Source organism: Sorex araneus, chromosome 2 (assembly GCF_027595985.1).
Source record: "Sorex araneus isolate mSorAra2 chromosome 2, mSorAra2.pri, whole genome shotgun sequence".
NCBI lineage: Eukaryota > Metazoa > Chordata > Mammalia > Eulipotyphla > Soricidae > Sorex > Sorex araneus.
The window spans coordinates 356,428,060-356,449,562 of record NC_073303.1 but is presented as its reverse complement, the minus strand read 5'-3'; the positions used below and the strand labels follow the sequence as shown (position 1 = coordinate 356,449,562).

General features: G+C 45.5%; 1 protein-coding gene across 2 annotated transcripts in view; it reads right to left on the bottom strand.

The window, feature by feature from the left end:
- Positions 1-21,503, bottom strand: part of KATNAL2 (katanin catalytic subunit A1 like 2) — a 34,845-nt gene that overhangs the window by 3,997 nt on the left and 9,345 nt on the right. For both annotated transcript variants that reach the window (XM_004616116.2, XM_055128156.1), the window contains exons 7-11: positions 19,482-19,580; positions 16,577-16,640; positions 16,249-16,367; positions 10,218-10,309; positions 8,263-8,373 (exon numbers count right to left, since the gene is read on the bottom strand). In XM_004616116.2, the coding sequence (XP_004616173.2) occupies positions 8,263-8,373; positions 10,218-10,309; positions 16,249-16,367; positions 16,577-16,640; positions 19,482-19,580 (485 nt within the window). The remainder of the gene's footprint in view (positions 1-8,262; positions 8,374-10,217; positions 10,310-16,248; positions 16,368-16,576; positions 16,641-19,481; positions 19,581-21,503) is intronic.

Below are 21,503 nucleotides of genomic sequence, written 5' to 3'. Positions count from 1 at the left end.
CAATGTGCCCAAGAATCAGTCTTTCTGCCAATACACTTCTAAAAGAAGTATTGGCCTGCGGGAGCCAGAAGGCTCTCCTTGATGGTGAGACCCAGGTATCTCATGCTCAACACCCCTTTATTAGGGTATTTGAGATTTGCAGCCCCTTGCCAAAGAGTGTGTGACAGTGACCCAGTGAAAGTGCCAGAGACAGACCTTGGGGCCTGTGCCTGCCATATTTAATGTGGGCAGTGTCCAATGGCCACCTGGACAGTCTCCCTGAATTCTGAGTCCTCAGTTTACCTGAGCTCCAAGGATCCTGCACCAGACCTCAGTGACCTTGGCCCAGGACAGGGATTATCCTGAGTCTTTCAGAATGGAAGCACCAGCCATTCTGGTTTGTTGAGTTTGCTTGACCAGATAAAACAGTCCCGGCTCTCTTCCATATGATAGGGAAACGCACCGATTGGTTCTTTAGGCAAAGCCTTTGCAGGCATCCATAACCAAAGTGAAGTGAGTGCCCACAGCAAGCCCTGAAGGAATCACAGTCTTCTGCGAGCGGGGGGCCGGGGGCGGGGTGGGGGGAGTCTCAAGCAATGCACTGAAAACCACATCCCCTCTGGCCTTGCTCCCACCTGCACCTCCATCATTCTGCTGGGCAAATTAGTCTGTTCTCAGAACCCACCTTCTCCCATCCTAACTGAGCTGCTTCTCAGGATATTTTCTTCCTTTTTTTTTAAAAAAAAGTATTTTGGATGTGGGGGTCATACCTGGCAACCTGGCTCTGCACTCAGGAATAATTCCCAGGGACTAGAGCAACAGCACAGTGGATAGGGCGTTTGCCTTGCACGCAGCTGACCTGGGTTCAATCCCCAGCATCCCAAATGGTCCCCAGAAGGGCAAGTTGCCTATTAGTTACAGCAAGGGAGGACTTGGGAGTCTACTTGTGTGACAGCATTGTATGTTTTGGGTCCCTTCAAGATGGAAGGTAGAATAAGGTCCATTACACAAAGCCAAAAGCCAAAAACACATCCTCTGTGAGAGGGTGGGTTCAGAAATGATCTCCGCTGTCAATCTGGAGCCAGAAAACATTCTTCCCTGCTGACTCAGGACCACCTCCCTCACCTCATGGGCATGGCCCAGGAACCCCTACACTGAGATGGGAGGAATCCAGAAACTGACACCATCCAACCTAACTTTTTCCTGGAGGGGCTCATACAACCCCCATAGACTGGGTCCCCTTCATGAAGTGCGCACTCACTGCCAGAGTGATAATGCAGTCAGGCATTTGGCAGACCCAGCTTCAATCCCGGTACCCCATACAGTCCCCTATGCCCTGGCAGGAGTGAGCCCTGAGCACGGCTGGGTGTGGCTCAGCCGTGCTCAGGGCTTTTTTGTAATGTAATTACTTTTTTGTAATGTAATGTGGATTGAAACTTGCTGTAATGTGGATGAAACAGGAGAGTATCCTGTTTTGTTTTTTTTCCCCCTGAGGGCGTTAAGTGAAAAAAAGTCAGAAAGAGAAGGACAAATACCAGATATCTGCAGTACACTGAGAAATAGAATGAGAGAATAGATGGTATCCAACAATCACAGACCCTTGGCCTTGGACCACACAACTTGTAGGGGATTAAGATTCAGCCAGAGTGACAACAAGATAGTGATGGGGGTGCCTGGGCACTTCAGTGGTGATGGGGTACAGTGACTTGGTCCATTAATACTATAAAGGTAAGTACCATTGTAATCATATAACCTAAACTATAATAAAAAAATTTTTTAAAAGAAACATCTCACCAGAGAGAAGAAGGTTCCTAAGCAAAAAGTTCATTTTCAGAGCTATGTTCTTGTACATTCCCAGAGCAATCAGCTCTTGGCTCTGATGCTTTCTTCTAAATATTAGAATTCGGGCAGGGAGGGTGGGGGTGGTTCTTATTTCTTAAATCTCTAGTTTGGTTTTTAAGAGGAGCAGGAAAATTTCTAAACCTTTGGCCAAGAGCAAGGACAAGATGAGCTTTCACATACTTCCCATGTACAATGTTTGCGACTTGTTTATACCCACTACCATGGAGTTAAACCGACACCTAAAGAAATCATTCTCCTTAATAGCCCCTTCCAGGCTTCTGTGTCCCGCTAGGCCCCTTGGCCACGTTTGTGGACACTCAACCCTCAAGGTGGGTCAGATTTTCCCCTGTGGGTGCCCACTAAACATTTCTCCTGTGGTCATTATTTGAAGTGACAATATTAAAGATGCCACACTGGCTGTACTTCACATGGCATATTTACAGCTTGAATGAAGCTGGTAGGCTTTTTTTTTCCTTTTCTCTCTCCTTCTCTGTTCCCCTCCATGATGTCCTACTTAGGAAAGATGTGCGCAGAGGGAAAGTCCCAAATCTCACCTCTGAGGAGGGAGAAAATATACTGTCCTTTTGAGACACGGGAACATGAAGGATGAATAGGCCATGAAGGATAGCCCCATGCCTGGGACAGTCTCAGAGACGAGGGCCACTACTGACCCACCGTGGAGAATCTCATGAAGGGTGGGGTGATCTGGGGAGTGTAAGGACAGGATTTTTACATGGTTGGGTATCATTTAGTTATTTTCTGCAGATAAACAAACCACCTGGATGACATACGTTTATTCCCTTCTCTAAGATGTGGAAGTCAAGATAAAGGTTTGTACCAATATTCCTGGGCTGGAGCGATAGCACAGTGGGTAGGGCATTTGTCTTGCATGCTGCTGACCCGGGTTCGATTCCTCCATCCCTCTTGGAGAGTCTGGCAAGCTACCAAGAGTATCCTGCCCACACGACAGAGCCTAGCAAGCTACCCGTGGTATATTCAATATGCTAACAACAGTAAGAACAAGTCTCACAATGGAGATGTTACTGGTACCTGCTCAAGCAAATCGATGAACAACGGGTTGACAGTGCTACAATGCTACCAATATTCCTAATAGAAGGTCTGGAGGCTTAGCACAGTGGCCAAAGTGCCCACTTTGCATGTGATTAACCTCGGTTTGATCCCTGAGTACCACCAGGTATGACTCGAAAACCAAACCAAACCAAACACTATTTTTTCATTTTTTGAAAAGAAAGATTGTGCCACATCTGGCTGTGCTCAAGGCTTACGACTGGCTTTGTGCTCAGGGATCTCTCCTGGTGGTGCTCAGGAGACCAGATGTGGTAAGAGGGATCAAACTGGGGTTGACCTCATAAAAGTCTGACAGCCTTATCCCTTGTAATATCTCTCTAGCCCCCAAATCAATAATCCTGTTAAAAATATGATTTCCTCTTAGAAGAATCGGGCAATATTTTACTGGGGATTTTCAAACATGTAAGTCCTTTTGAAAAAAATCATACCTTTCTTTTTTTGATAAACCTAAGATAAATGATCAGACTCTTAGTCAAAGAGTTTTACCCAAGGAAGTGCAATTCAGTGTTATTTATTATAGAGAAAATGGGAAGGGTCATTATGTCAAAGAGGAAAGACTAACACACTCAGCTGGGACATATGCAAAGAAATGTGGGGGCCCTGTTCCAAAATCCACTTTCCAAGGATCACTTAAAGACATTGGCAATTTTCTTATTCTCACATTAACGAATGAACATCAGGCATGAGTGGGAGTTACAAAATGTACAACCTCACAGAGGGAAATTTGGCAGTTGGTTGTCACTTCATGCTCAGGGACCATTTTGACCCAGCAAACTCAATTTCCAGGAGCTAAGCAAGGACACAGCACCTGGACTCTGCATCCCAGCATCATCCCTGTAGCTGCTGTGCCACCTTCAACAGCAAAGAGCAGGTGTGAGCCAAATGACTCAAGCCTAGATGAGGGCTGGGATCAACTCTCTTAGTCACGCAAAGGACCCTAGATCTCTATCAGGGAGACAAGGCGGAATTCAGATATTCTTATCTGGAACCACCTTCAGTCCATTTTGTTAAGAGGTGGATGAGTCAAGCTCCAGAACCATCTTACATCCCAGGCCAGCTTTTGTGGAAGTGAAGCAAGTTTGGCTCTAGGGTGAGTCGAGCTGTGTTGTTGGTATGTGGGAGCTCCCAGCTCCTTTCTTCCGGCCAGTGATTCTCAAGCATGTGTGTGAGATGGGGCAGGATTTGCCACCAAGAAATCACCACCAGAAATGCTTGAAGACATTTAGGTTAATAAACTTGGGGGTATCAGAAATGCTTGAAGAACTTTGGGTTGTCATGAAACTTTGGGTCAGTCAGGTCAGAGGTTTGCCAGGAAACTGCCTTACCTCCTGTATGGTCTCTCTGACCTCCTTCTTAAAAATTAAATCATTGGGGCTGGAGTGATAACACAGTGGGTAGGGCGTTTGTCTTTCACACAGCTGACCCGAGTTCGATTCCCAGCATCCTATATGGTCCGCCAAGCACCGCCAGGAGTAATTCCTGAGTGCATGAGCCAGGAGTAACCCCTGTGCCTCACGGGGTGTGACCCAAAAAGAAAAAAAATTAAATCATCATTGATTCACAATGCTATAGAATTTAAGGGGCATAGTTAACACTTCTCTCTCTCTCTCTCTCTCTCTCTCTCTCTCTATATATATATATATATATATATATATATATATATATATATATATACAGGACTCACCACAGCCCACCACAGTGCTAACCCACCCCCCAACAGAGACCCTTTCCCCATTCCTCTTTCTCCCCTCCACTTCCTTTCTCAGACACCCCAGTTTTCATCAACCCAGAGTTCTGTTTGTTGTTCTTGCCAGTTTGTTTTGTTGTTCTTGCCAAACAAAGGGATAAAAGAACAGAGATTCTGCCTCTGAAAGGATGCCCCTTCACATTTAATGGCAGTTCTCTGCTTGGCCTCCAATTGTACTGCTTTTTTTTTTTTTTTGAGGTGGTGAGAGACAATACCCTTCCCAATAGTTCTGGGCCTATCAGGGCTACACTTGGTGATGCTAAGAAGCCATTCTATGTTGGGGGTCAAATCTGGGGTCCTGTGCATGCCAGACAAGAGCTTCAGCCCTTGAAGCTCATTTGGCCCAAATAACCAAAATAACCCTTTTGGTTATTTCTCCAACCTCTAGACCCCAGTTTTGGGGGAGACAGAGCCACACTTTAGTGATTCTCAGGACTTACTCCTGGTTCTATGTCAGGGATCACTCCTAGCAGAGTTCAGTAGATCATATGTGGTGCCTGGGACCCTAATTGGGTCAGCGGTCTGTGAGGCAAACACCTTCTCCCCATATGACCTTTACAGCCTCTGTCCCCACTACTTGAATGTATAGACAGTGTTGTGTTCAAAATGTAAGTTGCCAATTGCCTTCACACATTAGAAAGAATATTACATTTCAGAGGGGACAGGGGAGACAGTTTGAATAATGAACATACTTAAAATGAGAAATTGCACAGGGACATCATTATCCTTGTTCAGTGGCTTCTTTGGGGGACCCCAGAGAATCCTCATGGACAAAAGAAGTTTCTCCTTTCATTTCTGAATGTGGAAATAGAAGATATGATGGCATGGGGGGGGGTTAATTTGACCATGGAAGTGGCACTAGAATTTTGGTGGTGAGTAGTAAGTGTGAAGCCATACTCCCAAAATGAATACAGAATTGTAAACCATCAGATTATCAATAACATGGTATACAATGTGTTGTCTAGCTCAATCTCAATTAAAGACACTATAGAGATTTCTAAAAAAAGCAAACAAAAAAAGAGCTCCCACATGACCAGTGATTCTATTTCTTGGCATCTACCCCCCCAACATAAAAACATCAATTCCAAAAGATATATGTGGGCCTATAATCACTGTAGTGCTTAGTATAATAGCCAAGATAGGGGTTGGAACATTGGCGACTGAAACCCAACTATGAACAACTTTTTGACTGTGTATCTGATGGGGACTCATTAAAAAATAAAAGATAGGGGGCTGGAGCAATAGCACAGCAGGTAGGGCGTTTGCCTTGCATGCAGCCGACCCGGGTTCGATTCCCAGCATCCCATATGGTCCCCCGAGCACCGCCAGGAGTAATTCCTGAGATGTAGAGCCAGGAATAACCCCTGAGCATTGCTGGGTGTGACCCCAAAAGCAATAACTAACTAACTAAATAAATAAATAAGTAAATAAATAAATAAATATTCAGGATAGGGAAAGAGTTCAAATATACAACAGCAAATGAATAGATCAAGAAGCTGTGATCTGCAGACACAATGGAATACTGCACAGATGTAAGAAAAAGACGAAACCATGCAAGCTCCCTGCCGCTGGAACTGGAGGCTGCCATGCTGAGTGAGGTAAGTCACAGGAATGACAAAAATGGGATAATCTCATCTATGGAATACAGAGACCAAATAAGAGAGCAGACAGGATGGAGCAATGGCAGATACTCGGCCTTGCATCACAGAACCACTGACCATGAGGTGCGGAAAGGAAGGAAAGAAGGACAAGGCGAGGAGTACCCAGAGGCAGCAGTGCAAGGTTGTGGGCATGTCCAGAGAAGGGATGGGGTGCAGTAACTTTGAACCCTGACACCATCAACTTCAGCACCATTGTAACGACTTAGACTAAAATAATGTGTGTGTGTGTGTGGGGGGGACGGGGGGAATGTATAGAAGGAAATGAAAGCAATGGATGAGGCCAGGCAGTTGGTGGAGGGGCATCCCAAGTCTTCACTTAAATCTTGACGCTGATTTGGGTGGGCAGAACCTCATAAGTCCTGGGAAAGGGACCCCCGGGAAAGCAGCACATCTCTTTCCATCTCCCGTCTTACTTACAGCTCAAGAGGAGGAAGGTATGGGGAAATATTCTTACATCCATGAAGGGATTATCATGATTTTTTAAATATACTTCCCAAACAGACATTGTTTTTCCCTAGTCAACTTCTCTTATTTCCCAATCCCACTCCTAGAATTGCTCTCCACCCTCTCAGGGATATGGTTTGAATAAAAGACTCTGAGAGTAGATTATGTTTTCAATTAGAGATTATTTAGCTTCCCATTTGCTGTGCAACATTAAAGAAAAGATTTTCCTTTCTAACTAAAAAAAAAAGAAGAAAAAACTTTCATTTTAATTCTGCTAAAGTCCAAATATTCATTGTTGCCAGGATGTTCTTTGCATCTTGGTGGTCTGAGTTCCATGCCAAATCCCTATTTAAACTTAATAAACTATCCAGGCTGGAGAGAAAGAACAGTGGGTAGGGCACTTGCCTTGCATGCATCTGACCCAGGTTCAATTCCTGGAGCCCCGTATGTTCCCCAAGCCCAGTAGGGGAGTCTGAGTGCAGAGTCAGGAGTAAGCCCTAAACATATCTGGGTGTGGCAACAAACAAACAAGACTTAAAAAAATAATTTGAATTAAAACTTCAAGTGTCCAACAATAAAAAAAATTTTTTTTGGTTTGGGGGCCACACCTAAGAGCAAATGTGGAAACTACCCTCCCCCACTCCTGCTTTCCTTCCTTCCATTTTCCTTCCTTCCACACACAAAACAGTGCTCTGCTCTTCCTCCTGGCTCTGTATTCGGGGATCACTTGGGGGTGGGAGAGAGGGGACGGAGAGCTCATGGTATCATGGTACCATATTGGGTGCTGGGGATCAAATTCAGGTTAGTTGGGTTATATTTTAATTAAAATATAAATATATAATGAATATAGCACAGTGGATAGCGTGTTTGCCTTGCACGCGGCTGATCTGGGTTCGATTCCTCCATCCCTCTCAGAGAGCCCAGCAAGCTACCGAGAATATCCCGCCCACATGGCAGAGCCTGGCAAGCTACCCAAGGCGTATTCAATATGCCAAAAACAGTAACAAGTCTCACAATGGAGACGTTGCTAGTGCCTGCTCGAGCAAATGAATGAACAACATTTGCTCAGTGTTGTGCTACAGTGCTATAAACAATGTGTATTTACCTAGCCTGTGCTCCTTCCATTAAGGCAGGTTTTTGGGGGGCAAAGGGTTGGTTTAGGTGACACCAGATGGTAACTGGGACTCTCCGAGCTCTATGGTCGGGGTTCCTCCCAGCAGTTCTCAGAGGACCACGGGATGCTGGGGGAACCCAACCAGGTTTCAACCACTTGCAAGGCAAGTGCCTTACCCACATTTTCTATCTCTCTGGGACCTAAGACCGACTTTCACACAGTCAAGAGAGTAAGGATTGAGCACTTGAACAAGAAAGACTTTAGATGAACCCTCCAGGGCTGGAACCAAACAAGGCCTGGCCTGGAGAAGTCACACGTAGCCTCTTTGTTATCTGTATTTGGAGGCTCACGGGAGTGGTTCTCATCCTACTCTCCAGCTCTCTTACCACGGCAGGTTGGAGGCTGCCAAGACAAACACCAGATCTTCCGAGCGAGCCAGCCCATCCATCTGCACCAGCAGCTCAGTCTTCATCCGAAGGCTCCCCTCATGCTCGCCCCTGGAAGACCAGAGGGGATTCTCCTGAGAGCCGCGTCTTGGCCTCTGATGGTGCAGGGCACAGAGTCCAAAGGACAAAACTCCCCTTCCTGGGTGACAGGCACTGGATGTCTCTTCTACCCCCACATGTGGTGCTGACCAACATTGGCGTGTGGCATTTGAGGTGAGCCCGGCCTTCCCTAGGATAGAGGACAGTCTCTGGCCAGCGTCTTCATTTACCACAAAATGGCCAGAATGATCTTTCAAGCACCCGTCCTAAGCTCCTGACCTTTGAAGGTTCTAGAATTTAAGTTCAGATGAGGCAACATGAAGGTCCAAACTCCTGCAGCATGTCCACTCGTGCCTAGGAGTTTCCCTGATTAGTCCAGCCTCAGCCTGGGGACAGAGTGCGGCCACACAGATGGAGGAACCCATTAAGGCCAGGGCATGCATCTGTGCCAAAGGACCACCAGCAGGGTGCTGTGCTGGGTCCCTGGCTGGGGGCCCTTCAGGGAAGCCTGTTTAGAGGGGAAGAGTGCCAAGCTTGCACCCAACACACATGAAGCTGTGGAAATTGTCCTGCCTCTATCCTACTTTCCTTCCTTCTCTCCCCGCTTCCTTCCTTTCTTCTTCTTTTCCTCCTCTGCTCACTTCTTTTCTCCCTCCTTTGCTCACCTCTCCCCTCCCCCTTCCCTTCCTTTTTCCTCCCTGCCTTCTCCTTCTCTCTTTATTTCCTCTCCTCCCTTCCCTTCTTCCTTTGTGCAGTACCAGGGATCAAGGCACACACTCCACAGCTAAGTCCCCCAAGTTGTTCCTTTTCAATCACTGGTGTGACTCCCACACAATGTGGGTGCATCTGGATGGTGCTTTTGTCCCTGCTGGGAAAATGTTTTTAGTGAGTACAATTTCATAAATTATACTCTAGTTAAACTTCCAACAGTGAGTTATTTGCTTTTTATTACTACTAGTCTTGCCTTGGTGACAGATCCTTAGAAGCCATTAATGAATGCAGCTGTGTTGAAGCTACCCATAGATCTGGTTTTTGTTATCTCTTAGGCCAGGAGACAAAGTTTAGTACAACTTCAGAGACAGATCACTATGAAAGGCATTCACACACACAGAGACACACACAGACCCACTCACACATATACACAAACACACACATAAACAGCAACACACACATAGACTCACTCATACACAGACACATTAACATACACACATACACACAAACATACACATACACAAATACACACATAGTCACACATACAACAGCACACATACAGAGTGCGCGCACACACACACACACTCAAAACCCTATGGTTCATTATTCTCTGAGGCTTGTTCTTTCCTGCTGAGAACATTTGTGGACACCGACTCTTCAGAGACAACATACGTGACAAGTGACGGGGACAGGCTGACCCCCAGCCCAATGTCTCTGATAAGGAGCAGCCTCCTCAGCCTCTCACACCTTGGCAAGAGGCAGAGACGGCCCCTTGGGACATGGCCGCTGTGGCCCTGCTGCCCACAGGCCGCCCGTCTGGCTCCAGCAGCTGTGGTCAGGGCAGCTATTCCGAGGCAGCAGCCCGGTGAGGGCCGCCTGGGCTGAGGGGCTGGTGGCCTGGCAGCCGCCCTGTGGGGAAGGTGGGAGCCGTGGCCAACACTTCCTCCGGCGATAAAACTACTCAAAGCAGCTATTCAGTTAACAGGATCTAATTTAAAGACCTTTCCGTGTGTCTGCAAAAAAGTTGTGGGCTTATTAATAGGCTCGTTCTGCTGGTAAATGTCGATGGGCTTCCGACCATCAAACACACACATAAGGGGAACAGTGATGACCGATGCAACCCAAGAACCACCAGGCCCTGTTACCCGGGAGCGGTGCCCCTCTGGCTCATCACCGACTCCAGCTCGTCCAGGAAGATGGTGGAGGGGGCATGGTAGCGGGCGAGTTCAAATAACACCTGTGGGAGGAAGACAAGCACATGCTCAGATGCCGCTGATCAAGGGAAGTTCTCAGAGACTCCAGAGACTAATCGCTAACAGCGTTTGCAATCAATAAATATTCAGCATCTACACTGCACTGTTACTGTGATAACTTTAACATTACTACATTTCCCCCCTAACATGCCCCCAGTGGGTTGGGTGGTCCAATTATTCCCATTTCCTTCATCCCACCCGTTGATAAATTTAGATCCAGAGAGAAGAAAGGATTAGCTCAAAGTTACTAACCATACGTCAGAGTTCCTGGGCTGCCAGGGAGAGTGAGACCCCCCACCAATAACAGGTCTCTGTGTACCCAAAGCCATGGGGTGTGTAATATCATTTTATGGTGTTCCCTTTACTCTTAGAGACAATGAGAGAAGTATCCAGAAGTGGATGTATTCATAGGGGAAAGATGGAGGTGTCCAGTCATGGAGAACAACGTGGGAGAATCTTGCCTCTCTCTGGTCCCCAAATGGCTCTGTGAAGCCCCTTCCCCCAATACTGTTGTTTGGTTGTCTCCGATACTCTGAAGCAATTCCCAGTTGAATACATTGCTTCATTCCAGAATAAAATATTATAGACAGAACAAGAACAGGAATGCAAACAGCAAAAGAGAACAGACATATAAAAACAAAATAAAGTGCTCTAAAGGGAAATGTAGTGGTGATGAAAAGAGTAGAAAAAACTAAGCCTTTTTTCCCTTAACCCCCAAACTGATCTCTTGAGCACCATATACAAGTCTTTGCTGGTTGATCAGAGAAAGCAGTAGAGATTTAGAAAAGACAGAGGTTCTTTAAAAGGCGTAGGGGATTTATTCTCTGTGTCACTTAGTACTAGCAAAGCATCCCAGAACAAATAACAGGGGAAGGGGAAGGAGGAGACAAAAGCCAGGTGTGGTTTGCAGGAGGAGTAACAGACTCTTCCTGGCAGGTCTCCGTGTTGCTGCAAGGGCACACCCTCTTCCTCACTGCTTGTGTGTGTGGTGCCTCCATGCTGGTACTCAAGCAAAGCCCTTTCCCAGAATCCCATTTCATTTGGCCAAGACCATTGGCTCAGCCTGATGAGCTGAAAGAACAGTCAGTGCTGGAAACTGCTTCATAAATGCCTTTAAGATTCAGTGGTTGGGGAGATAGTAAAGCAGTTAGGGTGCTTGCCTTGCATGCAGTCTACCTGGGCTTACTCCTCAACACCCCATATGGTCCCCTGAGCCCACCAGGAGTGATCCCTAAGCACAGATCCAGTAGTAAGCCCTGAGCACCACCAGGTATGCCCCCCCCCCAAAAAAAGAGACACAACACTCACAACCCTCTCATAGGAGGCAAATGACGAAACTACCTGAAGTTAAGGTTGCTTGCAACAGCAGTAAGTTACCCAGTGGGAAATGGATATTGGACTGACCAAAGGAGCACTGGATCTGGGGACTTTGTCTCCAAACTGAGATCCATTGCTCTTTCCCCTGCCAGAGCACATATAGAATCCTGGGTAAGTGCTCTGGACTCATTAGTCTAAAAGTTTCAAAAGTACTTGGAAGAAAATAAGGCATAGAGTTAGATGGGGTGGGGGAGTGTGGGGAGAAATAAGTACCAACAGGTGTGTGCATTACCTAAGGAGACCACTCAGCGATTCAATAGCTTCAACTCCTAAGAGGCATGAACATTAGGAGGGGAGGGAAGAACATAACCCAAGGGTTCCCTATAAATAACTCTTAATTGAAACAGGAGAAAGGATAGGAGAAAAGCTTCTCTGATTTAGGGGAAGGTCCTGAAGGTTTTGCTTTATCTGAAAGCTTCATAATAAGAAGCTTGGGCCAAGATTTTCCAGGTGAGCTCTTTCCAAGAGCTCAGAAAAGGAGGAGAAAATAACATAAGAGAAAATAAAGTCTTTTCTGGAATAGGCAATGAGAACCCTCAAGGTTAGAAGGTTTTTTCTCCCTCTTAAATTTTTTGAAATATCCAAGTTAAAAATAAAATTTACAGAAAACAAATACACTTTAGGGCCAGAGTGATAATACAGTAGGTAGTCTGCTTGCCTTTCATGAACTGGGTTCAATCCTGGGCACCCAATATCGTTCCCTGAGTGTGCCAGGACTGATTCCTGAGTGCAGAGCCAGGAATAAGCCCTGAGAACAGGTGGGTATGACCCAAAGATAAGAAAGAAAGAAAGAAAGAAAGAAAGAAAGAAAGAAAGAAAGAAAGAAAGAAAGAAAGAAAGAAAGAAAGAAAGAAAGAAAGAAAGAAAGAAAGAAAGAAAGAAAGAAAGAAAAGAAGGAAAGGGAGGGAAGGAAAGGAAGGAAGGAAGGAAGAAGGAAGGAAGGAAGGAAGGAAGGTAGGAAGGAAGGAAGGAAGGAAAAAATAAAGAAAAATGAAGGAAGAAAGGAGGGAAGAAAGAAAGAGAGAGAGAAAGAAAGAAGGAATGAAGGGAAGGAAAGGAAGGAAGGAAGAAGGAAGGAAGGAAGGAAGGAAAAAATAAAGAAAAATGAAGGAAGAAAGGAGGGAAGATAGAAAGGAGGGAAGAAAGAAAGAAAGAAAGAAAGAAAGAAAGAAAGAAAGAAAGAAAGAAAGAAAGAAAGAAAGAAAGAAAGAAAGAAAGAAAGAAAGAAGGAAGGAAGGAAGGAAAAAATAAAGAAAAATGAAGGAAGAAAGGAGGGAAGAAAGAAAGGAGGGAAGAAAGAAAGAAAGAAAGAAAGAAAGAAAGAAAGAAAGAAAGAAAGAAAGAAAGAAAGAAAGAAAGAAAGAAAGAAAGAAGGAAGGAAGGAAGGAAGGAAGGAAGGAAGGAAGGAAGGAAGGAAGGAAGGAAGGAAGGAAGGGAGGGAGGAAGGAAGGAAGGGAGGGAGGGAAGGAAAGGAAGGAAGGGAAGGAAAGGAAGGAAAGGAAGGAAGGAAGAAGGAAGGAAGGAAGAAGGAAGGAAGGAAGGAGGAAGGAAGGAAGGAAGGAAGGAAGGAAGGAAGGAAGGAAGGAAGGAAGGAAGGAAGGAAGGAAGGAAGGAAGGAGGAAGGAAGGAAGGGAGGGAGGGAGGGAGGGAGGGAGGGAGTGAGGAACGAAGCAAAACATATATCTTCTAAAACCATGAAAAGATGCTCACATTGTCAGAATTAAAGAAATGCCCATTTGAACACTGAAATATTTATTTCTCTATCAGGTTGGGAAAGATCTGTAAGGTTTGGGTGCCATGCTGAGCTGGCCATGATATGCCCGTACCATGGGTGGGCATGTAAGCTGGTGCAACCCAGTTGGCAGGTAATTTGGCAACATCATTCCCTCCGACTCATCAATTTCACTTCAAAAAATAAAGTCATAGGCAATCATATATGCAAAATCCTGTGCACAGTTTTCCTTAGGGGCTGGAGAGAGAGTATAGCCCCTACAGGGAAACTACAAGGTCTGGGAACTTGCCTTGCACACTTCCAACCTGGGTTCGATCGCAGGCACTCCTGCCAGAAGTGATCCTTGAGCACAGAATTAGGGATCATTCCCCAGCAGCTGGAGAGAGAGTATAGCCCCTACAGGGAAACTACAAGGTCTGGGAACTTGCCTTGCACACTTCCAACCTGGGTTCGATCGCAGGCACTCCTGCCAGAAGTGATCCTTGAGCACAGAATTAGGGATCATTCCCCAGCATTGCTTTTATGAACTATCTGAACATACTCTAGTGCTCAGGCATGTCCTGTCTCCGGGGACATAATAAAATGTTCCTTTGAGCATCTTTCAGTGTCCTGGGCTATTGTGTCTCCACCACTCTCCATGATGAACAGTGAATCTAAGCGAATTAGAACAGTGACCTGTCACCATTTTGTTGTTACTCAGAAGGAAGAAATGGCATGCCTATAAAAATGGCCTCGGGCTAATAAAAATTCCCTTTATTTGGATTTCAGTTTATTGAACACTTGCTGACAAAAGCCCACAAAGTTAAAAGCAGCTAAATGCAAACCCCATCTTTCCCCTGGTACTGAGTCAGGCACAAGATGAAAAATGAACAAAAGATGTCAATGAAGATTCCCACCAGCTACAATCTTGAAGGAGTGAGAAGTGTTTAAAAAAGTGTATACATTTGAAACATCTTGAGAACAACATCAAATCCTAAATAATAGGTTTCTTTAGCTAAATTTATCTTTAAAAATATTCTGACCTCCTAATAGGTCGAATACCTTGAAAATGAGTCATCCAAGAGACTGTAATTGAGCATAATATTTCAGAGTCACTCCTTTTCAGAAAATATATAATATTTATATTCACTTAGTATTGATTACTTATCAGTCATTCTACAGAGTGCAATAGTTTAAGAGGATTTCTGAGAAGGACTCATCTCTCACTGAAGCATAAATCAGGAACAGGTATTCTCATAAGGTGACTGGAAGATACTGTCTAGTTTTATCCTATAAAATATGCCAGAGGCTCTGAAGATGATAGTGTAAACATGGAAGCAATCTCTTAAAGGAAAAAGAAATCCCACAGGCTGTGGGCACTGTGGCAGAAAATTTTCCCAGAGCTTCTGGAAGAGTAATAAAGTTTGAAGTTTCTTCATTTCTTCGTTGTCCCATAGACTTAGCAAGCAAAGCCATCACAGCAAACAGCCACAGTCTCTCAATAACAACCAAATATTATGGCATTTGCTTACCACTAGATGCTTCTTTATATATATGTATACACACACACACACACACACACATATATATATATATAAATTTATTTATTGAATCACCGTGAGAGCAGTTACCAAGCTTTCAGGTTTAAGTTTTGGTCATACAATGATCTCTTCACCAGTGCACATTTTTCACCACCAAAAAACCCAGTATACCCCTGATCCCACACCCTCCCCCAACCTGTGTGGCAGATGGTTTCCACATCACTCTCTTTCTCTACTTTGATTACATTCAATATTTTGACACCAGACCCACCATTATTATTTGAGATTTTATCCCAACACTAAGACCTGCTGAAAAGGCAACATTAGACAACATGTTTTCTATTGCTGATTATGAATAGCATATGATTTTGGAATTCTGAAATTCTAACAATTAAATCTGGAGGGATTTCTACCAAAAGCCACTGGATTCCAAGATTTTTTCTGAGTCTCTGGGATTATGGCCATTAAGCGACTTGATCAGGAGCCAGAGAGGTCGTTCGTGGGTGGTGACTCAGGATCTCCTTGGGGCCTGGGAGGAAAGGGCTGCTCCACTTCCATCCCGTGAGGCCCAGAGTGTCTTGTCACTTCGGGCCCATACCTAGCTGTCCATTGGCCTCTGGAAGATGGCAGCCCCCGAGCTGCCAGGGGGAGCAGGCGGTGGGTCCGCACCTTTTCCCACCTGGGGTGGCCCAGAGCCAGTAACATAATGCGGAGTCCAGACGCATTTCTGCCAAAAGCCGCTGGGTTCTGAGATTGTTTCTGGTTCTCTGGGATCATGGCCATTAAGCAGCCTGCTCAGGAGCCAGAGGGGTCATTTGTGGGCAGGGTAGGAAAAGCTACTAGATGCTTCTTGACTGGAGGAAAATGGACCTTTGAAGAGATTTTTGTCCCCTGTTTCCTTGCCTGACAAAACTGGGTAGCTGGTCAGCTTTCCAAAGGAAAGGAGACAGAATTTTGCTGAAGGTAGGGCATAGAAAAATAACCACAGGGAGTAGTCGACCCACTTCCTGGCCTTTGGATAAACAAGATCCGGGGTAGGGTAATATCTAACACACGTCACTTACAGACAACTAAGTTCAAACATCATTTTGCATTCTCACTCACTGTTGTCTGCTGGGACCTGTTGTACTGTATTTTGTTTATCATTTTGCTTATTTACACATGTAAATAAATTTATATTTATTTTGGAGGTGCTGGAGCTGTAACCCAGGGTGTCACATGTGCAAGTACTCTACTGGTGAACCACTTCACCAGCTGAAAAGTCCTTGTAAACACTAGATCTCAGAAGACCTACCCGAACAAGTTTTTCTGAGTCCCCTCTCCACTTGCTGACAATGGTGGAGGCAGAAATGTTAAAGAAGGTGGTCTTGCATTCAGTGGCCACTGCTTTGGCCAGTAGCGTCTTTCCTGTACCTGGAGACAAGGGTGTAATTACGCACAGGGTGAATGACCCTCAAACGCCTCTTGGCTCCCAGACTAAAACAGGCACCCCCACAAAAAAAGGGGAAAAGGTGGTGGGCAGATTCATGAGCTCCAGTCACAGAGTTAGGGTGTATGGGGGCACCTCACCCTCTTTTATCACCTCCCCCAACACCAAGACCAAAACAAAGAGACCCCTGTACCTGGAGGGCCGTAGAGCAGCAGTCCTTTCCAAGGGGAGAGAATCCCTGTGAAGAGCTGGGGGTACTACAGGGACAAGGAAGAAGGGTGAGATTCACTCAGTCCTCCTCCCGTACAGACTGACGGGTGCCCAGTGAAGCCAAAGAGAAGATAGCACCTCTCAGAGGGGCAGCTTCCTGGGTGCGCTAGGCAGCCCTTCCCACTAGGTGTCTGTGGAACCCTGCAGGGCTGAGGGTTGAACCCAGAGTTTCCACTTGCAACGTCTATACTCATTTGTACTAACACCAGGTCTCTGTCTCTGTCTCTCTGTCTCTCTCTCTCTTATTAATATCCAACTGCCCCAATACAGTTCTGTTTATCCTAACTTCACTTTCACATTCTATAAGAATGTGAGTCATCTATTGGAGTCAATAAATGGAGTAGAATATGAATCAATTATTGGAGCTCTTTAAGAGAACTCTTATTTGTTTTATGTGTGAGGTAAACTACATCTTCCCTTGCTCAGGGGCTTTTTCTGGTCCTGTGCTCAGGAGTGATCCCTAGTCATGCTCTAGGGATCATATATACATATGTGGTGCCAGGGATCAAACCAGGGTCTCCTGCATGAAGTGCAGTTCTGTGCTATCTTTCCAGCCCTCGAGAGCCACTTTCTTTTTTTCTAAAGAAAGGAGAGTACTTCTCTTCTATATCACAGTGGCAATTTCTTCCATCCCATACAACATCATTACCCCCGAGTTCTCTATGCACTGCATCTGGGGAGATTTTGAGTGCTGTAAAGCAGAGGTAAACTGTAAGATAGCCACTAAATAAAAGTACACTGGAATAAATCACAAAGCTGTGGTGGAGCTTCTTTTAGAAGGTGGGAACTTTCCATGCTAAATGCACTGAGAGATTCTGAATCCAGACAGAGCATGTTTGGGCACCAAGATTAAAATTCAGTTGGCAGGGGTAGGGGGAGGGGAGGGATGCATAGGATCAGTAGAGAGCAAGAGACAAGGGGAATAAGTAAAACATTTGAACTAGCTATTAGTCTCTTGCTTGATTGCAAATCTTGATGCCATCACACATACAGAACTTGTACTGTGGGGATAGCCCGTCCAGAGAGCTTCAATGAGATGTTCTGTCTGCTCTGGATGTCTTGGACTAAGGATCCACCTCAAAGAAATGGGGAGTCATTTTCTACTGATCCTAAATATAAGATGCACCCCAGTGTCTGAAGATAGAGAGGTCATTGTCATAGGTGGCGTATAAGTAACCAAATGGCAAATCACAACAAAAATAATCTTAAGACACAGTCCAAACAATATGGAAATTGCCACATTACATTGAGGGAAAGCAGAGGAAGGTGGTAGGAATAGGTAGAGGTGGGGCTTTGGTTAGTGATGGCACTAGAACATCAGTGGTAGGTGCAGTGAGGCTTACACAGATAGAAAGGTGTGGAGCTGGACCCCCCAAATTTTGTAGTATTATAAACTAATGATAAACCAATGTTCTACAACACAAGGAATGTGTTTTAAGAATTATAACAACAACAAGAAGAAATTGCACTTGGGCTGGAGCAATAGCACAGCGGGTAGGGCGTTTGCCTTGCACGTGGCCAACCCGGGTTCGAATCCCAGCATCCCATATGGTCCCCTGAGCACCGCCAGGGTAATTCCCGAACAGAGCCAGGAGTAACCCTTGTGCATTGCCGGGTGTGACCCAAAAAGAAAAAAAGAAGAAGAAGAAATCGCACTTTTTCCTTGGAATGATTGTGTCCAAAAATCAGAGACTGCATGGGCTCGATGGTGAGAAGAGATTATTCACAAAATAAATGTGCAATCCTGACTACAGGGTATGGCAGGAAATGGCCACAAGTTACGTGTGCATTCTTCTATCAAAGATCTCCACCAATCAATCTGACTCAGAGCCTTATGACTCTGGCCCATGGCACATTTCCAAGTATGAGAAGAGATATGGGAAATATTCATGGGTGGGACCTGTGCTGCTCCCCAAGTTCTCTGTGACCACGTGATGAAGATGAGCCTTGCCTGCTGGAGGAGACCCCAGCTGTCCTGTTTCTTCTAGCTGCCCCGGCCTCTCCACCCTCTCCAGCCACCCTGCCCGAGGGAGCCCAGATAATATTACATGCAAAGGGAATTAGCTGGCTCAACTGCAAACAAATACATCATTGCTGGGTAGGGTGGGGTGTGAAATGACAAGCTGACCAGCTGGGAGGGACTGGTTTTCCCACTTTCTACCTGTTCAGTGGACCACTCAGTACAGAAACTGTAGGGAATGACAAAGAGCACTGATAGGTCCATAGCTGCTGCCGTGGGAGGGACTGTCCAGTGTCTACAACCAGCCACAAGCTCAGCCACAAAGAAGGACCTAGGGCAACACAGTGAGAGGCCATCTCTGACAGGGGTGGGACTGGAGGGCTTCTATAATTAGGAGTCTCATTTGAGGGGCCAGGGAGAGAGGTCATTGGGCACATGCTTGGTGCTCAGGACCCCAAGGTCCAATCCCTGGCACCACAAGGATCCCTGAGAATCACCGAGAGACCCCCCCCAAGCACTGAATGAAGAGTAGGTCCATGAGCACCGCTGGGAATGAAATCCTCACAAATAAAAAGTACAATTTTGAAGCAAGCTGGCTTGAATCTATTCTGTCAAACCACCTCTACTAGAGTCTTTGAGGTTAAATGACCACTGATAACAGAAACCTGCCTTGAACTAATGGAGCATGTTGTCAGATCTCCTAGAGTTCGGAGGACTAGCCAATACTGTATTTTGGCACAGGTGCAATGTCGACGGGTGGACAGAACACCATCCTGTCCTTCTCTTCCTGTTGGGTCCATGACATACAGCTTGTTCAATGGATAATGAATAGAAATATGCCCCCCCACCCGAGGCTTCCCAGCCTTACCCTTATAGGATACACAACAGCTTCTTTGACTAACTGCTTGGCGGCACTGAGTCCAATAATGTCATTCCACTTTATGTTCGGATTATGGAGATAAATATCCTGCAATGCACGTTTGATCATTTTGTTAAAACTAATGTTTTCCTCTACCGATGTAATAAACACAGGAGCCAGCAGAATAGCTGAGTTATAAGAGGGCATAAAGTGCTGGTAATAAAACTTTTTATATTAGATATATGCTTACAGACACATTGTAATTTTGGACTCAACCACCAAAGGGATGTCATGAAAATATTCAGTGATTTTCCTTGAAAGAGTTACTGATGCTATGGGTGGTTTCATAGGGGCTGTGGTGGGGGTGGGGGTGGGGGGAAGTTCCTGAATTTCCTTTTGATGGACCACACCTGTCCTCAGTGAATAATCAACCTTGCTGATTTAAGGAGAAGAAGAAACCACAGAAGGTGCCTGTAAATGACATCAGCTTCTTAAGACAAAGCTGCCCCTAGCTGGTGCCTGGCCCCTCTTACTCCTTGATCTCACAAACACTTTCTTAATTTGTTACATCAGAGAGATAATGCTCCTCCAAATCCAATTTCTCTTTTCTCCCTAGTGATCGCTCCTTCCTTCCAGCAGGAGCAATCACTTCTACAAGATTCGAGGATGCCAACACCAAGCAAAAAAAAAAACAAACCAAAACACATACACACACACACACACACACACACAAAAAAATACTGCAGTTTCCCCTTATCCTAGTAGAGCCCTGCAGCAGCCATACAGGGCAATCAATTAAGGTGGATTTCCTAATAACTCATTTACACTTTCCAAACTTCAATTTCACAGGATGCTCCGAACAGTCACTCTGGGGCCTGTCTCGGCAGGAGCTGTTCCAGGCAAACTGAATGCCTGGAGGGTTTTATGTACACAGACACGTGAATATATATATATATATATATATATATATATATATAAAGTCTACTTTCCAAAGTCGCTGTGAATTACTACCAAAAAATCTAGAAATGGGGCTGGAGCAATAGCACAGCGGGTAGGGCATTTGCCTTGCACGCAGCCGACCTGGGTTCAATTCCCAGCATCCCATATGGTCCCTGAGCACCGCCAGGGGTAATTCCTGAGTGCAGAGCCAGGAGTAACCCCTGTGCATCGCTAGGTGTGACCCCCCCCAAAAAATCTAGAAACTAGTTTTTATATTCACTTAATTTTTAATAGGTAGTGGATGGGAGTGTAGCTCAGTGGTAGAGCCCATGCTTTGCATATATGACTCTCTGGAGTCTATACCCAACCCCAAATGCAAAAGGACAAAAAGTAGGCACCAGAACTATAGCGTAGCAGGTAGGGTTCTTGCCAGGCAGGCAGCTGACCCAGGTTCCATCCCTTGGGTCAGCCATGTGCATGCATCCCATATGGTCTCCTGAGCTCCATCAGGAGTGATCCCTGAGCACAGAGTCATGAGTAACCCCTGACCACCATCAGGTGTGACCTAAGAACCAAAACCAATCAAAGAACCAAAACCAATCAAAGTAATATATGAACATGGTTTTATATACATATGTGTGTATGTATGTGTGTGTATATATATGTGTGTGTGTGTTTGTGTATCTATATAATTTATTTTTGGGGGGGCTACACTAGGCAATGTTCAGGGCATACCCCTGGCTCTGCTCAGGGTTCACTCTTGGCAGGGTTTGGGGGACAATATGGGGTGCCAAGGCTAGAGCTCAGGTTGGTCCCATTCAAGGTAGGTGCCCTACCCACCCCGAATAAATATATATATTTTGAGATGCCAGTGACATATGAAGCACTCCCCAGTGCCCTCCACCACAGGTAACAAGTTCTGCTGGAGAATCTATACAAGTACTATTGCCTGTGAGTTTGAATATCCGTGAGCTGCTCCTGGCCGGGAGGACAGAGGAAGGCTTCCACTTGCTTATCCCTTGGGAGTGGGCTCAGGAGAGCTTCATGGAAAGTGTGCTCCCTGCTGGCTCGAAGCTCCTGTTTATGCTGAGG